This window comes from Aspergillus foveolatus, assembly GCF_047715535.1.
Source record: "Aspergillus foveolatus strain CBS 279.81 unplaced genomic scaffold BDW70scaffold_18, whole genome shotgun sequence".
In the NCBI taxonomy this organism is placed as follows: Eukaryota; Fungi; Ascomycota; class Eurotiomycetes; order Eurotiales; family Aspergillaceae; genus Aspergillus; species Aspergillus foveolatus.
The window spans coordinates 449,183-462,719 of NW_027396082.1; the positions used below are offsets into that span (position 1 = coordinate 449,183).

Here is a 13,537-nt window from a genome sequence, read left to right on the forward strand (position 1 = left end):
CATAGGCAAAGATCGGGACAGTTGGAAGTACTGCTAGGACGACACTATTATAGCACTCTTGTTAATGGCGACAACATGAAATATCATGTCTCCTGCTCGATCTAGCATGGCTTTATGCGGGAGAGCTCTCGCAGATTGTCGCAGATTGCAGAAGCTGTATACAACTTCCGAAACTCCGACTCCTCGCTCTGCAGCAAAGTTTCGGCGCTCGCACACTCTGCCAGCTCTCCTTGCCTTAGCACCATAACACGGTCATACCAATGAATGAACTGGAAGCGATGTACCACAGCAATAACGGTCTGTTGGGAGAATTCCTTGTCGATAATATCCTGCATGATTGTCTCTGTTTCCGAATCGACACTAACCCAACGAGAAGAAAAATCATCAGCCTCCAGACGCTCTAGCTTACCAATAAAAGGCCACGACGCATGGGAGGAATTACAAGAGCGCACTCACCCACTAGTCAGCTCATCCAAAACCAGTACGTGTCTTTTGGATACCAAAGCACGAGCCAAGCAGAGCAACTGCTTCTGACCGACCGACCAGTCCGTAGAGGCAAACTTTATTTCTAGACCCCCTTTCGCGCGGATCTGATCCCAAAGGTGTACCGTTTCAAGAGCTTTAATTAGGTCTGCATCTCCAGCGGCATTGTGATGGGGATCCAGGTTGACGCGGAGGGTGGTGCCGTCCATAAAGAATGGATCTTGGGGGACCACGTTGATGCGTGAGCGGAGTGTGCTTCTCGAAATCTCTGCGGTGTTGCGTCCGTCTATCAGAATGCGTCCGGTTTGGACGCTTAGCATTTGTAGTATCGCCATAACCAAGGAGGTCTTCCCACTCCCGGACGGACCGCAGAGGGCGATTTTCTCTCCCGGCTGGATGCTCATGTTCAGGTTCTTAAGTATGGGGGCGGTTGACTGACTGTTATCGTGGCTTAGCCTAACTGCCATATAACTAATGCAACCACACCTACTCGTATCCAGCAGTGAGACCAGTTATCTCGATTGCGCCTCTGTCAGGCCAATCATGCGGTAGACCCAACTGGGCAATGGACATGCATTGTTCCTTTTCCGAAGGGGTATCCTGCGTAAAGCGGAGCACACGTGAGACAGCGCCGATGGAAATTTCGGTCATTGTCCACATCTTAATCGCATTAGCCAAGGACTGGTTGAGCGTCAAGATGAGGTTAAGCGCCACGCCAATTGCTGCAGCCTGGAAATGATCGGGCAGGGATACGATTATGGCGATCAAGATAACCGCGATGGCTCCGACAACAAGGTCTAGCACTAGGGTTAGCCATTGCTGTACGCTGTACATCATGTAAAATGGCCTTTGTGAACGGTTGAGGAGAGCATAGTTCTTCTCCCGTAACTGGGGTTCCCATTTGAAGGACTGGATGCTGGATATGCCGCGGATTGTCTCGAGAAAGTGTGTGTATAAAGGGGCCTTGGCCTCAATATCTAATAATCGCACTTGGCGGGACGTTTGGATGTAATACGACTGAATGAAGAAGAGAACCAGCCCGAGGAAAGGGATCGTGACGGCTAGATATTTGCCAATAATACAAATGATAAGTAAGTTAATAGAGACCTCCGTAATATCTGTTGAGCAAGTTAGTTCTCCGTATTACCCTCAAATAAGTACCGAGGCTCTCCTACTGGTAATGCAGTTGACAGCATAAATTGGAAGCATCATATCAATGAGCTCTAAGTCTTGACCGAACCTATTTAGCCCGGCGTGAGTAAGTGCAAAGACGAAATGATGATGGACAGGCGCATGTACCTGTTGGTTATTGACCCTGTATCAACGCTCTGGAAGAAGCTAATCGGTGCTCTACACTGCGTTAACACGCTCATATGATAGGAAGGCATGCCAGCTTACCCAAGCGCTGTCTTAAGGAGGTCGGAATGAAGCTTCAAGGAAGTATTGTTGAGGCCTCGAACAAAGAGTAACCTAGATTAATGTATCAGCGCATACCGATAACACTGTCTCGAGGACCGACCAGCAACCAGCTACCAGAGTTAACAATGTCAACCCGAAGATCATGCTGTAGACACCCAGATACATTCCGAGTTGTTTGTTGGGGTACTCTTCATTGGCCTTTACCCACCGCTGAAGCCACAGTGCTAACGAAATTAGCTTCGAGACCCAAGAGTTGGCACGACTTACTCTGGAAGCTGTTGCAGAAAGCCTCCATAAGAGTGAAGGCTGAAAATGCAACTACAAGGCCAGATCCTGCGCTCCGGATATAATATTTGTAAACAGACCCCGGCCTAGGTCCTTGCTGCTTGATACCGGTGGTACTCTCACTGTCCGCAAATTGAGCTTCAATCTTGGACTCTTGCTGTATCTCGACAGGCTCAGGGTAATGTTTTGATACCTCAATGATCGGTTTAATGGGGACATTCCTCTCTATCTTTTGGACCCTCACGGCTATCTGTGGGTCTCTAGAAATGATCTCGTTGTATGAACCAAAGCCTGAGATCTTGCCATCCTGCATCAACAGTATTTTATCTGCCAGAGAAAGCATCTCGTCTACAGGACATGTTAGCTGCTGGATCGTGGTGGGATATGCACGGCGTGGCCTCGGCTGGCATAGATATAACGCACATGTAGTCATAGCAAGAACCACTGACATTCCTGCCATCCTGAAATAACCGTCCTGTCCAAGAAGCTGACGGGATATGATGGCAATGTTCTTCGAATCTACCCCGCTAAGCACATTATCTAGAACCACAACACCAATCCTAGAGTATACTGCCCGTGCGAGCGCCTGCATATTAGAGGCTTTATTAGTAGGTTCCATGACAGGTGTGTGACGGACCACTCACAATCCGCTGCCTTTGCCCCCAACTTAGTGACATGCCATCGCTCCCGGCGATATGTCTGTCACCTTCTTCAAAGTTCTCGAGGTCTTCCTGCAGCCCACACGCCATGCACACAAAGTCATACCATGATTGATCGAACTCCTGAAAGCCAATGATGTTGTTCCGAATAGTGTCATTCATTATCCATGGCACCTGGGGACAATACGCGGCCCTTGAGAAAGAGGCTATTCTAGAGCCTGACTTCACCATGTGTTCGTGCAGCATAGCCTCAATTAGAGTGGACTTGCCGCACCCAACCGGGCCAACGATCATAGTAACCCCCGGTGAAATATTGACACTCAGATCGCGGAATACAGCGTTCTGTTTTGAGGACCATGAAACGATTGCATTTTGAAATGAGACCAAAAAAGGAGCAAGCTTTCCAGAAGCGGGTGGTTCAACCTCAACTTCGTCATTCATGCATAAAGTGGAGGTCTGTTTGCAGTATGCTTCGATTCGAACAAAGCATGCCATGGCTTGCCATATGGCAGGCATGACCTGGCAAAGATTTAGTAGTGGACCTGTCAAAAGAGATATCAACGCAAGCGATGTGAATGCCTGAGCTGAGAGAATGGACTCATTGTGCCACATGAGAGCAATGATGGAGTTAATCGTGAATGTGGCGAATGGCGCAAAAACAACAGGCAAATTGGCTACAAAAAATTAATCGTAAGTTCATCTCCTGCGGGCACTTTTCATTGGACTTACACAGAGCCACCTGCCATATCAGTAGCTTCCGGAAATTGACAGATGTCTTTACCTCGACCTGGCGCAAATGGGAAACCAGAGAGAAAAGAATATCATTAAGGCCAAGCATTTGCACAGCTTTCATATTTCCCAGCACGTTTGCTGTCACTGCAAGTCGCTTCTGCACTCGCTCGATCCACTGCTTCTGTGCCTGTCCAGACCGGCTTGATATGGGTATCATTGCTACCACGGAGCCTGCACATAAAGATCCAGTCAATGGTTGCTCATTACAATTACCAGTCAAGGTTGCATATAAAGAAAACCTTACCTACTGAGACCACAAGGGGAATAAAGCAGGCGACCCCAAGTTGGCGTTCCAGCAGCCAAATCGCCACTCCAAGTTCTATGACGGACGCCCATGCCTCATGCAGGTTTTTCAAATTGGCAGCTATCCGTTCAACGTCAGTGCCCATCAACGTGATAGCTGCCGAGTCACTAATTTCGGCAGCGGTCATGCCCATGGTATAATCATAAATCATGGATATGAGACCAGCCCGCATCATTGCTAATAGCCGGTAGGTTTGCCGCCAGTAAACGGCCTGGGCCACCTTTTCAAACTGTCAGCAAGGGATTCGCAATTCGCCAGACTGAACTGCACGCCTACCGCTATTCCTGTATAGACCAGTATATACGCACCGACAAGTCCCGCTCCATACACCTTTGGCTCCGACGCTGAAGTTCCCCCAATATATTCAATAGTTGTGGTAATGAGGAAGGGTTGGCTGAAGATGAAGCAGCTATAGGCCAGGCGTGGAGGGACGGCAGAAATGTATGGCCATCTGTATGCGCGAAACACAGCCTTGACCAAGCGGAACTTTCCTTCTCTGTCCCCAGAATGCCAGGCCGTTCGAAGACGATTTTTCGACGCTTGTCCTTGGAGAGCTGTGTCCACCTTTGGCACATCCTCGACCTCGAGAGAATTCCGGTATCCCGTCTGCAAGAATGGCAATACCCAGACAAAGAAGGACCTGCTCCAAAAACCGCTCCGCTCTTCTTCCGTAGTGTCACAGTATGCGGGATGCAAAAATCTTGTCTTCGGAACAGACTCCAGTATAACAATAGCCACTGTAATGAACAAGGTGGCCAACGAAAGACATCGGCAGGCATTGAAGGAACCAATGAGCCAGAGCGAGCGTAATCGAGGCAGTTGGCATATGCTGGTTGCTGAAAAGTAGAAAACGAGAAGGTCGGAAGGTCGCACGGATCGTTGGTCCTCTGTAAAGGAGACGTACGAGGCTGCGCACGTCGCAATAATATTAAGTATCGCTGCTGGCAACGAGGCCTGAGTATGGAGTGCTGGCGAGCGCAGTTGTAACGATGTAAGCAAGACCTGGAGAGCAAGTAACACGGCGAGCAGGCACTGTCTGACATTAGCCGCAACGATGGAGGGTAAATGACTAGGACAAGATACGAACCAGCTTGCAGACTGCTAACTTGCAGGACTTCACTTTGATCCTTCCGCGTTGAAGAAAATAGAGATGAGAAGGCAGGCATAATAGAAAGCAAGCGGCTGGCAGCATGGTAAAACAGATATCCTCGAACAAGAGGGTAAAGTCGAAATCTCGACAATCCTCACTGACACGAGGGCCAAAATGCCCGTCCGCTTCGGCCATGGCGTCAGTACCTCTTCTTCCATCCTGGCTGATGATTGATGCCAGTGTTGGTATAAGTAGTTGGCAATGATGGTGTGGCAGCCGGAGTTCGGATTTGGAGTAACAGTTAAGAACTTCCTAATCAGGAAAGTCACTATCAACTCCGGTCTCGGCCCAGAAGTCGCACCTTGCAGACATTGAGGGAGTTACAGCTGCACTTATCAGGCTGGCTTTTGATAGAAGGGTGGAAGATTTTGACTTCAAAATTGGTAGATGATCAATATGATTCAGAATTGAGGCCAACTTAGGGAAATATGCAGTGAGTTTCAGCCCGTCTAACTAATGGACAAATTCGATCCCTCTAAGAGCACAGTATAATATTTTATCCCTCAAGCTCCCTGTGATGGTGGCGGTGATCGTGCTCACTATTCATCTCCTCAATCGCCGAGCTCATCATCACTGGTACTTCAGCAAGTTGTTTATGAAACATGGACGGATTCATGATCAGCCGTCTGCAATGCCGTACATGATTGACCGTATCAAAGCGCCGTTCCATCACGACTCCTGTCTCACGCATCCGGAGGAACTTCTCCCAATAAAACAGGCAGTGCGCAATATGCCATTCTCGCAAGCTCCAGAAGTTTCGTTGGCCGTTCCCAAGCAGTGCAATCTGTGCCTTGCCAAGCGGAATGGTGCCATTCGCGTCCGCATAGTATGGCCAGGAGCCGTATGGGCCAGGGCCAGACTGGTCGAATTCGACCGTCAGCGCATCGTCCCGGCAGTGAGGGGGTAGCCAGGCGGTCGCCAGAGAATCATAGACGCATTTCCGGGCGATGGCTTCGTTGATAGTGCGCCCGCAGTCACACAGATTCAGATCTGGCGCCAATGTTTCGGGTCGGTAAACGTCAGGAGCGGGTGCGAAGGGTCTGATGAGGTGAGACAGTTGAATAGGGGGAGATCCCAGTCCCCAGAGTGCCAGAAGAATAGTCACGGTGCGGGTTGCTGCACTGAAGAATCGGCCGTGATGGCGACCATGCTTGTAGATTGAAGATGGGTCAGGAGCAGTATCAAGGCTTTCTTCGTCCCGGGTAAGGTCTGCAGAGTGCGACGTTCTGGCTTTGGAAGAAAGGATATCTCCATGGAGCTCATTCTGTGACTTTGGGCGATGCAATGACACCAGTATACGGTACACTAACAACCAAATATTCGTAGCGGTAAGTAGCAAGGAACTGGAGCGAGAGTTTGCCGCCTACCTGTTGAAGTCTAGGTATGCCTTATGTCGTAGGAACCGGGTGAGACGAGCTGGCTTATGGCGCTAGGGCTCACACTTTAGAGCCATTGTATTATCTCCGATCCTACCACTCGTTCAAAGAAGCGGGAAACGATAGGCATTGCATTCACTTACGTGACAACGAGGTACATTCCTCAGATGTCCCTGTCAAATGGCCAGTATCCTGATAAGCATTATGCCTTACTAGTAATAGACTGGTAGGATGGCAGCCCGCTAATCATGCATGGTTGTAAGCACTAATAACGGATCCATACCCTAGCGAGGATGCACGAGTAAGCCTTGCTCAAATGCATCAAATGAATGCTCAGCCATCCAGTGCTCCAATGGCTCCCATTTGACACACTGATGTTCTGCCCTGTCTATCGCCAAAGGAGATGTTTGCCTTTGGCACATCAGACCGTTAGCATGATCATTCACTGGCGTTGGGATGGGATGGAAGGAGGGAAGTAGAGCCCTCACCCAGCTCCCCAGTAGAAAGGGATCAGCGTAGTGTCAGCGTTACACTGCACGTATTGCCTCAGCCAGTCTACGCAATGCTCTGCATTTCGGAGATCTTGCGTCAGCATGGTTCTAACTTCAGATTGAGAGTCCCAGTGACCCACCAGTATGGTATAGAAGAGCTGCTGCCTCCTCAGCGGTCATGTTAGGGTAGTAAGAATCCCGATAAATGTAATGATGGAAGCGCTTCAGACAATGCAGGCCGTGAAATACCGCCAGCGTGGCAAAGTAGCCAGATCCATCAGCCAGGTGAATGACACTCTGGTCATCAGCGAACGGGCCCAGTTCGTGACGTTGTAGTCAAATGTTCTGATGTTGCATAATGCCCTTCCAGGCTTCGGCCAGTTCACGCGTTGTTTTCCCGTTAAAGTGGCCCGGTTTGTCGGGGTTCAATGTCCCATCTGGCAGATAGACTGGGGGTAGATCCAGCTGTTTTCCCTCGTATCTGATGATTTTGAGAGCCGGTGTTGTTAAGTGAATATCAGTACAACAAAGTCCCATAATGCGGCAGGAAAGCTTACTATCCCCCAGAAAAGGGTAATGGGCGTATCGTTGTTGAGACCAGATATAAACAAGGAAACAAGATACCAGATTAAGTGCCACGAAGAAAGGGTTAAGCAAATAAGTATTTTGTGTCGGTTAAACCATGACCGATTGCGCTGGCCGAGCGTGAAGCTCTCTGCACGGTCATTCTCGAAGGAGATTTCATCTCCATTGCGGAGCAATGATTCCCCCGAGTCGCTATCCTCGGTTTTCACGCTCGAGTACTTCTCCATTGAGAGTGAAGAACGTGAGAGCTACATTTCCGCAAGAATTGCACGCGAGGCCATGAAAGGAGGAGAATAAGATAGAGTGTCATCAGCCGTGCTCAGGCCATAGGAATTGGAGGAGGGACGAAGTGCGCCAATCCAAATGTCGTGCGTAAGCTTATATCGCGGGGAAGGCGAATAAGAAACTAGGGAGTAAGTGTGCATGGTGGCCTGACAAGGATATGCGTGTTATTCTAATATAGTAAAAACGAAAACCTAGGCCTAGACCAAGCACATTAGTGATAGACAGTAACCGAGAGGAATGGGGCATGGAATCGCTATCATAGTCTTTATTTTGTTACTAAGAGTGCCAAGAGCAGGATTCAAGAGCACTATAAATGGCAATCAGGTGTAGTCTCTGTCATCTTTAGACATTAGCTTTTATCAACATCTCAACTCAGTATTAGTTAAGACCCTTCCCTGCTATTCGAACTCAAAGGTCCCTCAAGATGCATCGTACCAAGACTATTTACCTTGCCTGTGCCTTGGCCATTGGGGCCCAGGCGCCTGTCGCACAACCTCTCAAGGTCAATGAGGACTGGGATATTAGCAAGCATGACGAGGCTGATAAGGCCTGGAAGATCAGCAGGCGTGACGAGGCCGACGAAGCTTGGAAGATTAGCAAGTGTGACCAGGCTGATGAGGCCTGGAAGATCAGCAATCGTAACGAAGTCGTTGAAGTCTGAAAGACCAGTCAGTTATCTACCATGACCATTTAGCTGAAAAACGCAATGTACTAACGGGGGCATACGTTTATGATTAGATGGCTAGACACGGATCTCGCTTGGGCCAATCAAGCGTTGATTTCCAGTAAGCACAGAGAAATATGGTCGACGAATCGAGTTGTTGTGTATCAATGTCCATGAAAGGTTCATTGAAGAGAGTTCCATATTGCGTATAGTAGTATGTTCATCATCGTCAAAGAACACATATTCCCCAGTAGTTTCGAGATATTATTGATAATGAGAGACGTCTTGGATGATTTGGAGTGAGGATGCATAACATGCAGTTCCCATGCTTTTTCGTTGTATCCATTGTGTTGAACCAGCCGACCGCTTGAAAATAAAGAAGGGTATGGGTAAGAAAAATCGCCACTAAGGACCAAAGTAGTTTGTCCGCCTGAGCAAAACGGACAACGGCCCTCGTGTCAGTGGTTGCCACTGGTTTCGGGATGATGCATACGCTACCCTACAACGACGGAGGTGCTGAGGACCAGGACGGAAAAGTAAAACCCTAGAGACAAGCCAAAAGCGAAGAATACCAAAGTCTCTACGATGAACTAAGCCCTGGTTGAACTTTCTATTGTAGTTAGGTAAGGCTTAGCAGGTGGTCCTGAGGCCAGTTGATATCGTCACACCACGCCATGAAATCAAAATCAACCGTCATATTACGATCGTCAAACCAGGGTTCAGATAGGCCAGTGCACGCATCTGCAGTCTGAGAACCATTCTTTGTGGCATCAAGAGTAAGTGCCTGATCTAGCACCCAACGAATAAAGTTGGCCCCGTTTTGGGCAACCTTGAAATTACCTTCGTGCGGCTGTATCAGAGTGGTCAGATGCGAGACGAAAACACTGAGCTTTTGAATGGTAACAGAGCGGAAATTGGCTGGCAATGTCAGTGCTGGCATTGGAGACAATGCTTGCATGGAGCGCTCAGAGAGCAGTTGCGAGGTTAGGATACCTGCGGCGGGTAGGCCCATATAGCACAACTGTAGGATAATTAATTCTTTACTTACAATCTCCGGAATTGGGAAAAAGTGGGGTAGACATACATCCCAGGACATGTTAATCGCTCTTTTCCCAGACCGGGTCTGCATAGCAATGATGCTTGAGAGAGTGGTAATTATCTCAAGGGAGCTCTCAATGAGGCCTTGACCTTTTATGCCGAGGCGCTTGAGCAGTATTCGATGCAGCAAGAACTCTTGGTACGTGAATTCAATATGCGCAAAGGCGCGGGCTTCATCATTTGCGGAGTCGTTTACACAAGCTGCAGCGTCCTCGGGAGGCCAACGCAGGAACGAAGGGAGGCCTTGTTGCGTGTGACGGGATTGTTGTATCAACCTTCTGTTCATGGTTGTTCAAGTCAGCCCAAATATAATATAAGAGAAGTATTGACGGCACGAACTCAGCTCTGGCCTGAATATGTTGAGTTCCTGGACTCAGTGACAATTCCAGTATGCTTTCTCGCAACAAACTGGTCAACAAAGCAATGCGAAGCCTCACACCCACAGTCAGATTGCCTTCGCTGTTCCAACCGTCAGCGCCAAGCGTGAGCAATGCCTCTTCTTTGTTTGGCTGGGCAAGTATCTCGTTGTACGTAAGATCCAGCGGCATTGGGAGGTGACAGTATCGCGAGCAAATGCGAGGTGGCCGCCCCAATGAGGTCGCTAATTCCTTGTCAATTGCGTATGCACACACCATGACCCGCTTGCGTATCTCCAGCAAAAAGAACGGAAAACTTTCTTCGAGGTCTTGATCAAACTGGTGCAACCCAAACCCGTAAATGGTGGTCGATAAATCGCCCAGCGTCTGCCAGACCCTGTAGTCTTATCAATCTTAGTTATTGTGCTGCTACCCGTCAAACAAAGGGGAATCAGTACCGCTATCACCAAACATCTCCGTCAAAAGCACTATATGTTGAATCATGAGCCAGCAGAAAGGGTCGCTAGTCTTCCCAGCACTGTTGCAGAACTGGCAGCAGAGTCCACCTACGGTGATGGCCATACTTCTAAGCTGATCTTTTGCAAGCTTCCACGGGTTCCAATGAGTAAATATCGGGTCATCGTCGGCAGTGTGGAACAATGCCGTTCCTAACAGAGCAAAGAAAAGACCGACGGTCTCCCATCTCGCAGCGATCAAGTCAAGATACTCATACAAGTCCATCGCCGAATGAACCCGAATCTCGGCGGATGTATTGCTAAAGATTTGGCGGGACAAGGCGATCAACGATGCATTCGTGTCTTCAGAACCACAAACGGCAGCATTATACATCTTCTCCATGGAATTACACAAGGCCCGCGTCATGGGAGGGCCCAGAAACCACCCCGGAGATGTCTTATCCTTCAAGTCGATGACCTCTTGGAACCAACGAATTTTCTGCAGATGTGACAGGATCTGCGCTCCCCGCAAAATCTGATCTCGGGGTGCAGTAACCTTTGCCGTCGCTGCTGAAGAGCATCCCGGCTCTGTAGTAGCGATTGTAACCTCATATTCGCTAAATATATCCTGAGGCGAGACCAATCCAAGAGGACCGGGCTGCAGAGTTCGTTTCTCCTTTTCAGTCTGGTCGCATAAGATCTTCTCCTCCTCGCTGGGCGTACTAGATATTCTCGGATCCAGGCGAAAGACCAATTGGTTGTCTGGACGCCGCTGCCGTCGGGGTCTCCGCGATGTGTCCGTAAGCCGAGAGGATTGCGCGCGGGGCTGCGTTAGTGGAGCAGGATGGTAGAAGCAACGTCCGGAGTGGCCGTTACTGAGACACCGTCCGCAGACGGGGCTTTGGTGGTCGCATCGTAACTTAGCCTTGCGGCACGGCTCGCAGGACGAAAGCCGTCCATTGCGACGGAGAGTGGTCATTGACAATAAACCAAAATTATCTCGCAACACAAAAAGCAGAGGAAGTTTGGGGGTTGAAAAAGGAATTGGATCCCCAGATCTCGGCATCGGAGTTAAACAGCTGCTTGCCTTTTCTGGTAACATCGGGCAGCTGAACTCCGAAATAGACGTGCCCAGCCTCTTCCCTATCTTCTTCACTGAAACATAATCACTAATCACGAGGGGCTAAGCGAAGCATGTGTGAGGGCCTAAAAGAAAAGCTTCGAAAATCAGGGACCCCAACCTAAAAGGTGGCTCGAACATCAGTGCCAATCACTAGTGGTCGGCCCTATATCACAAGCAAACAGGATAATAGGCCGGATCTCACTCTTCTGACAGGGGGGCACAGGACAGTTGAAACCTCTTCTGGGCTTTTCATGGATCTTACCTTGTTTAGCCCCGGCATGTGATTGGTCAAATCTACCTCCAGCAGATCGACGTCAATGTCGCCAGTCTAACGCTATCTAAGGCATGAAGTGTTCAACGATGAAATCAAGGTAACATCGCTTTGGGTACTTTTCCAGGGCTAAGCATGCTACTTAATAGATACTGCACGACCATGTCCGTGCTTATTGCGAAGACTTACTCTACTTGCTCCAGACTTGCCTACGACTATAAATACAGGCGTGGACTATCAGACACGAAGAAGACTTCAAAACCGTGTTGCGCAACATATATTTTGTATGACATAACCCCCAGTGCGAAGGGGTTCATGATTCACTAATTCAACCAGGGGAGAAGAGTAAAAAGCAGATATGTTCCCACGCAGCTCGGCCAGATTGTTACGGCTCTTCATCCGTTCCAGAATGCTCTTCAGAGGGCCAGATACGCCATATCGGCGGCACTTCTACCATAAAAGCATGGCCACAAGCATCTTTACCAGGCTCGACTCTCTCGCCTTTGGATTCTCATGCTGTTTCACAGCGACTATCGGATCTCGAGGGTTTACCAATGGAGCAATATACATCCCTCCTGCCCGTTGGCCAAACTGCTAGTTTACAGGACGATGGATTCTGTCTTTACATACCCCCTCTCACCGAGATGCTTTGACTTTGGCCTTATGTGCGCTCTGCCCCAGCAGCTTTCTACAAGCCATTCAAGCCGTGACTGATTAGTATAATACCTTGTAGCGCACCGTTGGAGCTTGGCATGGGTACTCCACGGGCACAAGAGCTGTCAGAAGAACCGGAAGCAGGGAACCCAATGTCCAATACCTCTTCTAAAAGAAAAGGACTTCTGTTAGATGGTACCGAAAACACCAATCAAGCCCAGCTCGCCTAGATGAAAGACAAATATGTAGGTAATCCAAAAGATTTCTCTCCCGCACAAGACTACTTCATATCCAGGGGATTGACTAACGGACATATTCACAGAGACCTGAGAACAAGGCCCAGACTAATGATAATGCTATATTAGTCCTGCAGAAATAAAAGGTCCACCTTGGAAGGCAGGCCGAGGAGTTGATACAGAAGTTGATATCGATCTACGACTTAGGAGTCTCACTGGAGATATTTTTCCCTGTGATCCTCATCTCAAAGAGGTGCTTGAGACATCCGATACACGATTTTCATTATTATTATGGAAATAGCTAGTTACATTGATCAGCGGGATCCAATCCAGGATGGGGCTGATGATAGCAAAGGAAGGAAACGGAAGTCGACGCCGACCAAATAGATGTGATGTCCAACGAGAGGTCGACGACAAACAATAGGCCAGAAATTGTACATCTGGAAATCCTTCAATCACAGCCGCCACGGGCGGGGCCAGGACCAGTAACAGAACCAATACCTTCAGAATCCACATTGATAACGCCAACCAAATATTCCCAAGTCTCTCCCTTGCTGGAGGCAACGACTATGCTGCCGTCTAATCATCCCATTTGTTCCTACCTGAACCCCCGTGAATATTTTGAATGAAACACCCCTAGTCTTCCATGAGAACTGAGCAAATGTCTCCTCAGGTATCATCACTAGGGCATCCGAGACAGGAGATTGGTGTAGCGGGACATCCATTGGATACTCAGTGACTCATTGTTGTCGCCGTATAGGTAGTCATGTGCGGGAAATGTTATCAGTCAAGCAGAAACAGTGTCAGGATCAGGTAGATCTGCTGTGATATAAAACTTTTCAACGAATGTG

General features: G+C 48.8%; 4 protein-coding genes across 4 annotated transcripts; all 4 read right to left on the bottom strand.

The window, feature by feature from the left end:
• Positions 1–32: 32 nt before the first annotated feature.
• BDW70DRAFT_167332 (putative ABC multidrug transporter) lies at positions 33–5,227 on the bottom strand (the record flags this gene model as incomplete). Its single annotated transcript, XM_073742200.1, has 15 exons — positions 33–360; positions 457–921; positions 974–1,601; positions 1,659–1,723; positions 1,783–1,833; positions 1,882–1,953; positions 2,003–2,126; positions 2,170–2,535; positions 2,611–2,773; positions 2,832–3,020; positions 3,075–3,520; positions 3,576–3,809; positions 3,883–4,162; positions 4,219–4,974; positions 5,030–5,227. 15 exons carry the CDS (start codon positions 5,225–5,227, stop codon positions 102–104), a joined length of 4,296 nt encoding a protein of 1,431 aa, XP_073597003.1. The 3' UTR covers positions 33–101.
• Positions 5,228–5,588: 361 nt separating this feature from the next.
• Positions 5,589–6,598, bottom strand: BDW70DRAFT_149628 (uncharacterized protein; the record flags this gene model as incomplete). The annotated part of the gene is made up of 2 exons (XM_073739042.1): positions 5,589–6,242; positions 6,566–6,598. The coding sequence occupies 2 exons, from the start codon at positions 6,596–6,598 to the stop codon at positions 5,589–5,591; spliced, it is 687 nt and encodes a 228-aa protein (XP_073597004.1).
• Positions 6,599–7,138: 540 nt separating this feature from the next.
• On the bottom strand, positions 7,139–7,847 carry BDW70DRAFT_134589 (uncharacterized protein). The gene is made up of 2 exons (XM_073736535.1): positions 7,517–7,847; positions 7,139–7,457 (listed from the first exon to the last, which is right to left on the bottom strand). The coding sequence occupies exons 1-2, from the start codon at positions 7,769–7,771 to the stop codon at positions 7,296–7,298; spliced, it is 417 nt and encodes a 138-aa protein (XP_073597005.1). The 5' UTR covers positions 7,772–7,847; the 3' UTR covers positions 7,139–7,295.
• Positions 7,848–9,112: 1,265 nt separating this feature from the next.
• BDW70DRAFT_167334 (Zn(II)2Cys6 transcription factor) lies at positions 9,113–11,381 on the bottom strand (the record flags this gene model as incomplete). Its single annotated transcript, XM_073742201.1, has 4 exons — positions 9,113–9,514; positions 9,578–9,869; positions 9,931–10,351; positions 10,406–11,381. 4 exons carry the CDS (start codon positions 11,379–11,381, stop codon positions 9,113–9,115), a joined length of 2,091 nt encoding a protein of 696 aa, XP_073597006.1.
• Between the last annotated feature and the right edge of the window lie 2,156 nt (positions 11,382–13,537).

Coding starts and splice junctions, on each gene's coding strand:
- BDW70DRAFT_134589 (XM_073736535.1), bottom strand. CDS start 7,771: ATGGAGAAGTACTCGAGCGTGAAAACCGAGGATAGCGACTCGGGGGAA. Junction 7,458..7,516: donor TTACCCTTTTCTGGGGGATA/GTAAGCTTTCCT, acceptor TTAACAACACCG/GCTCTCAAAATCATCAGATA.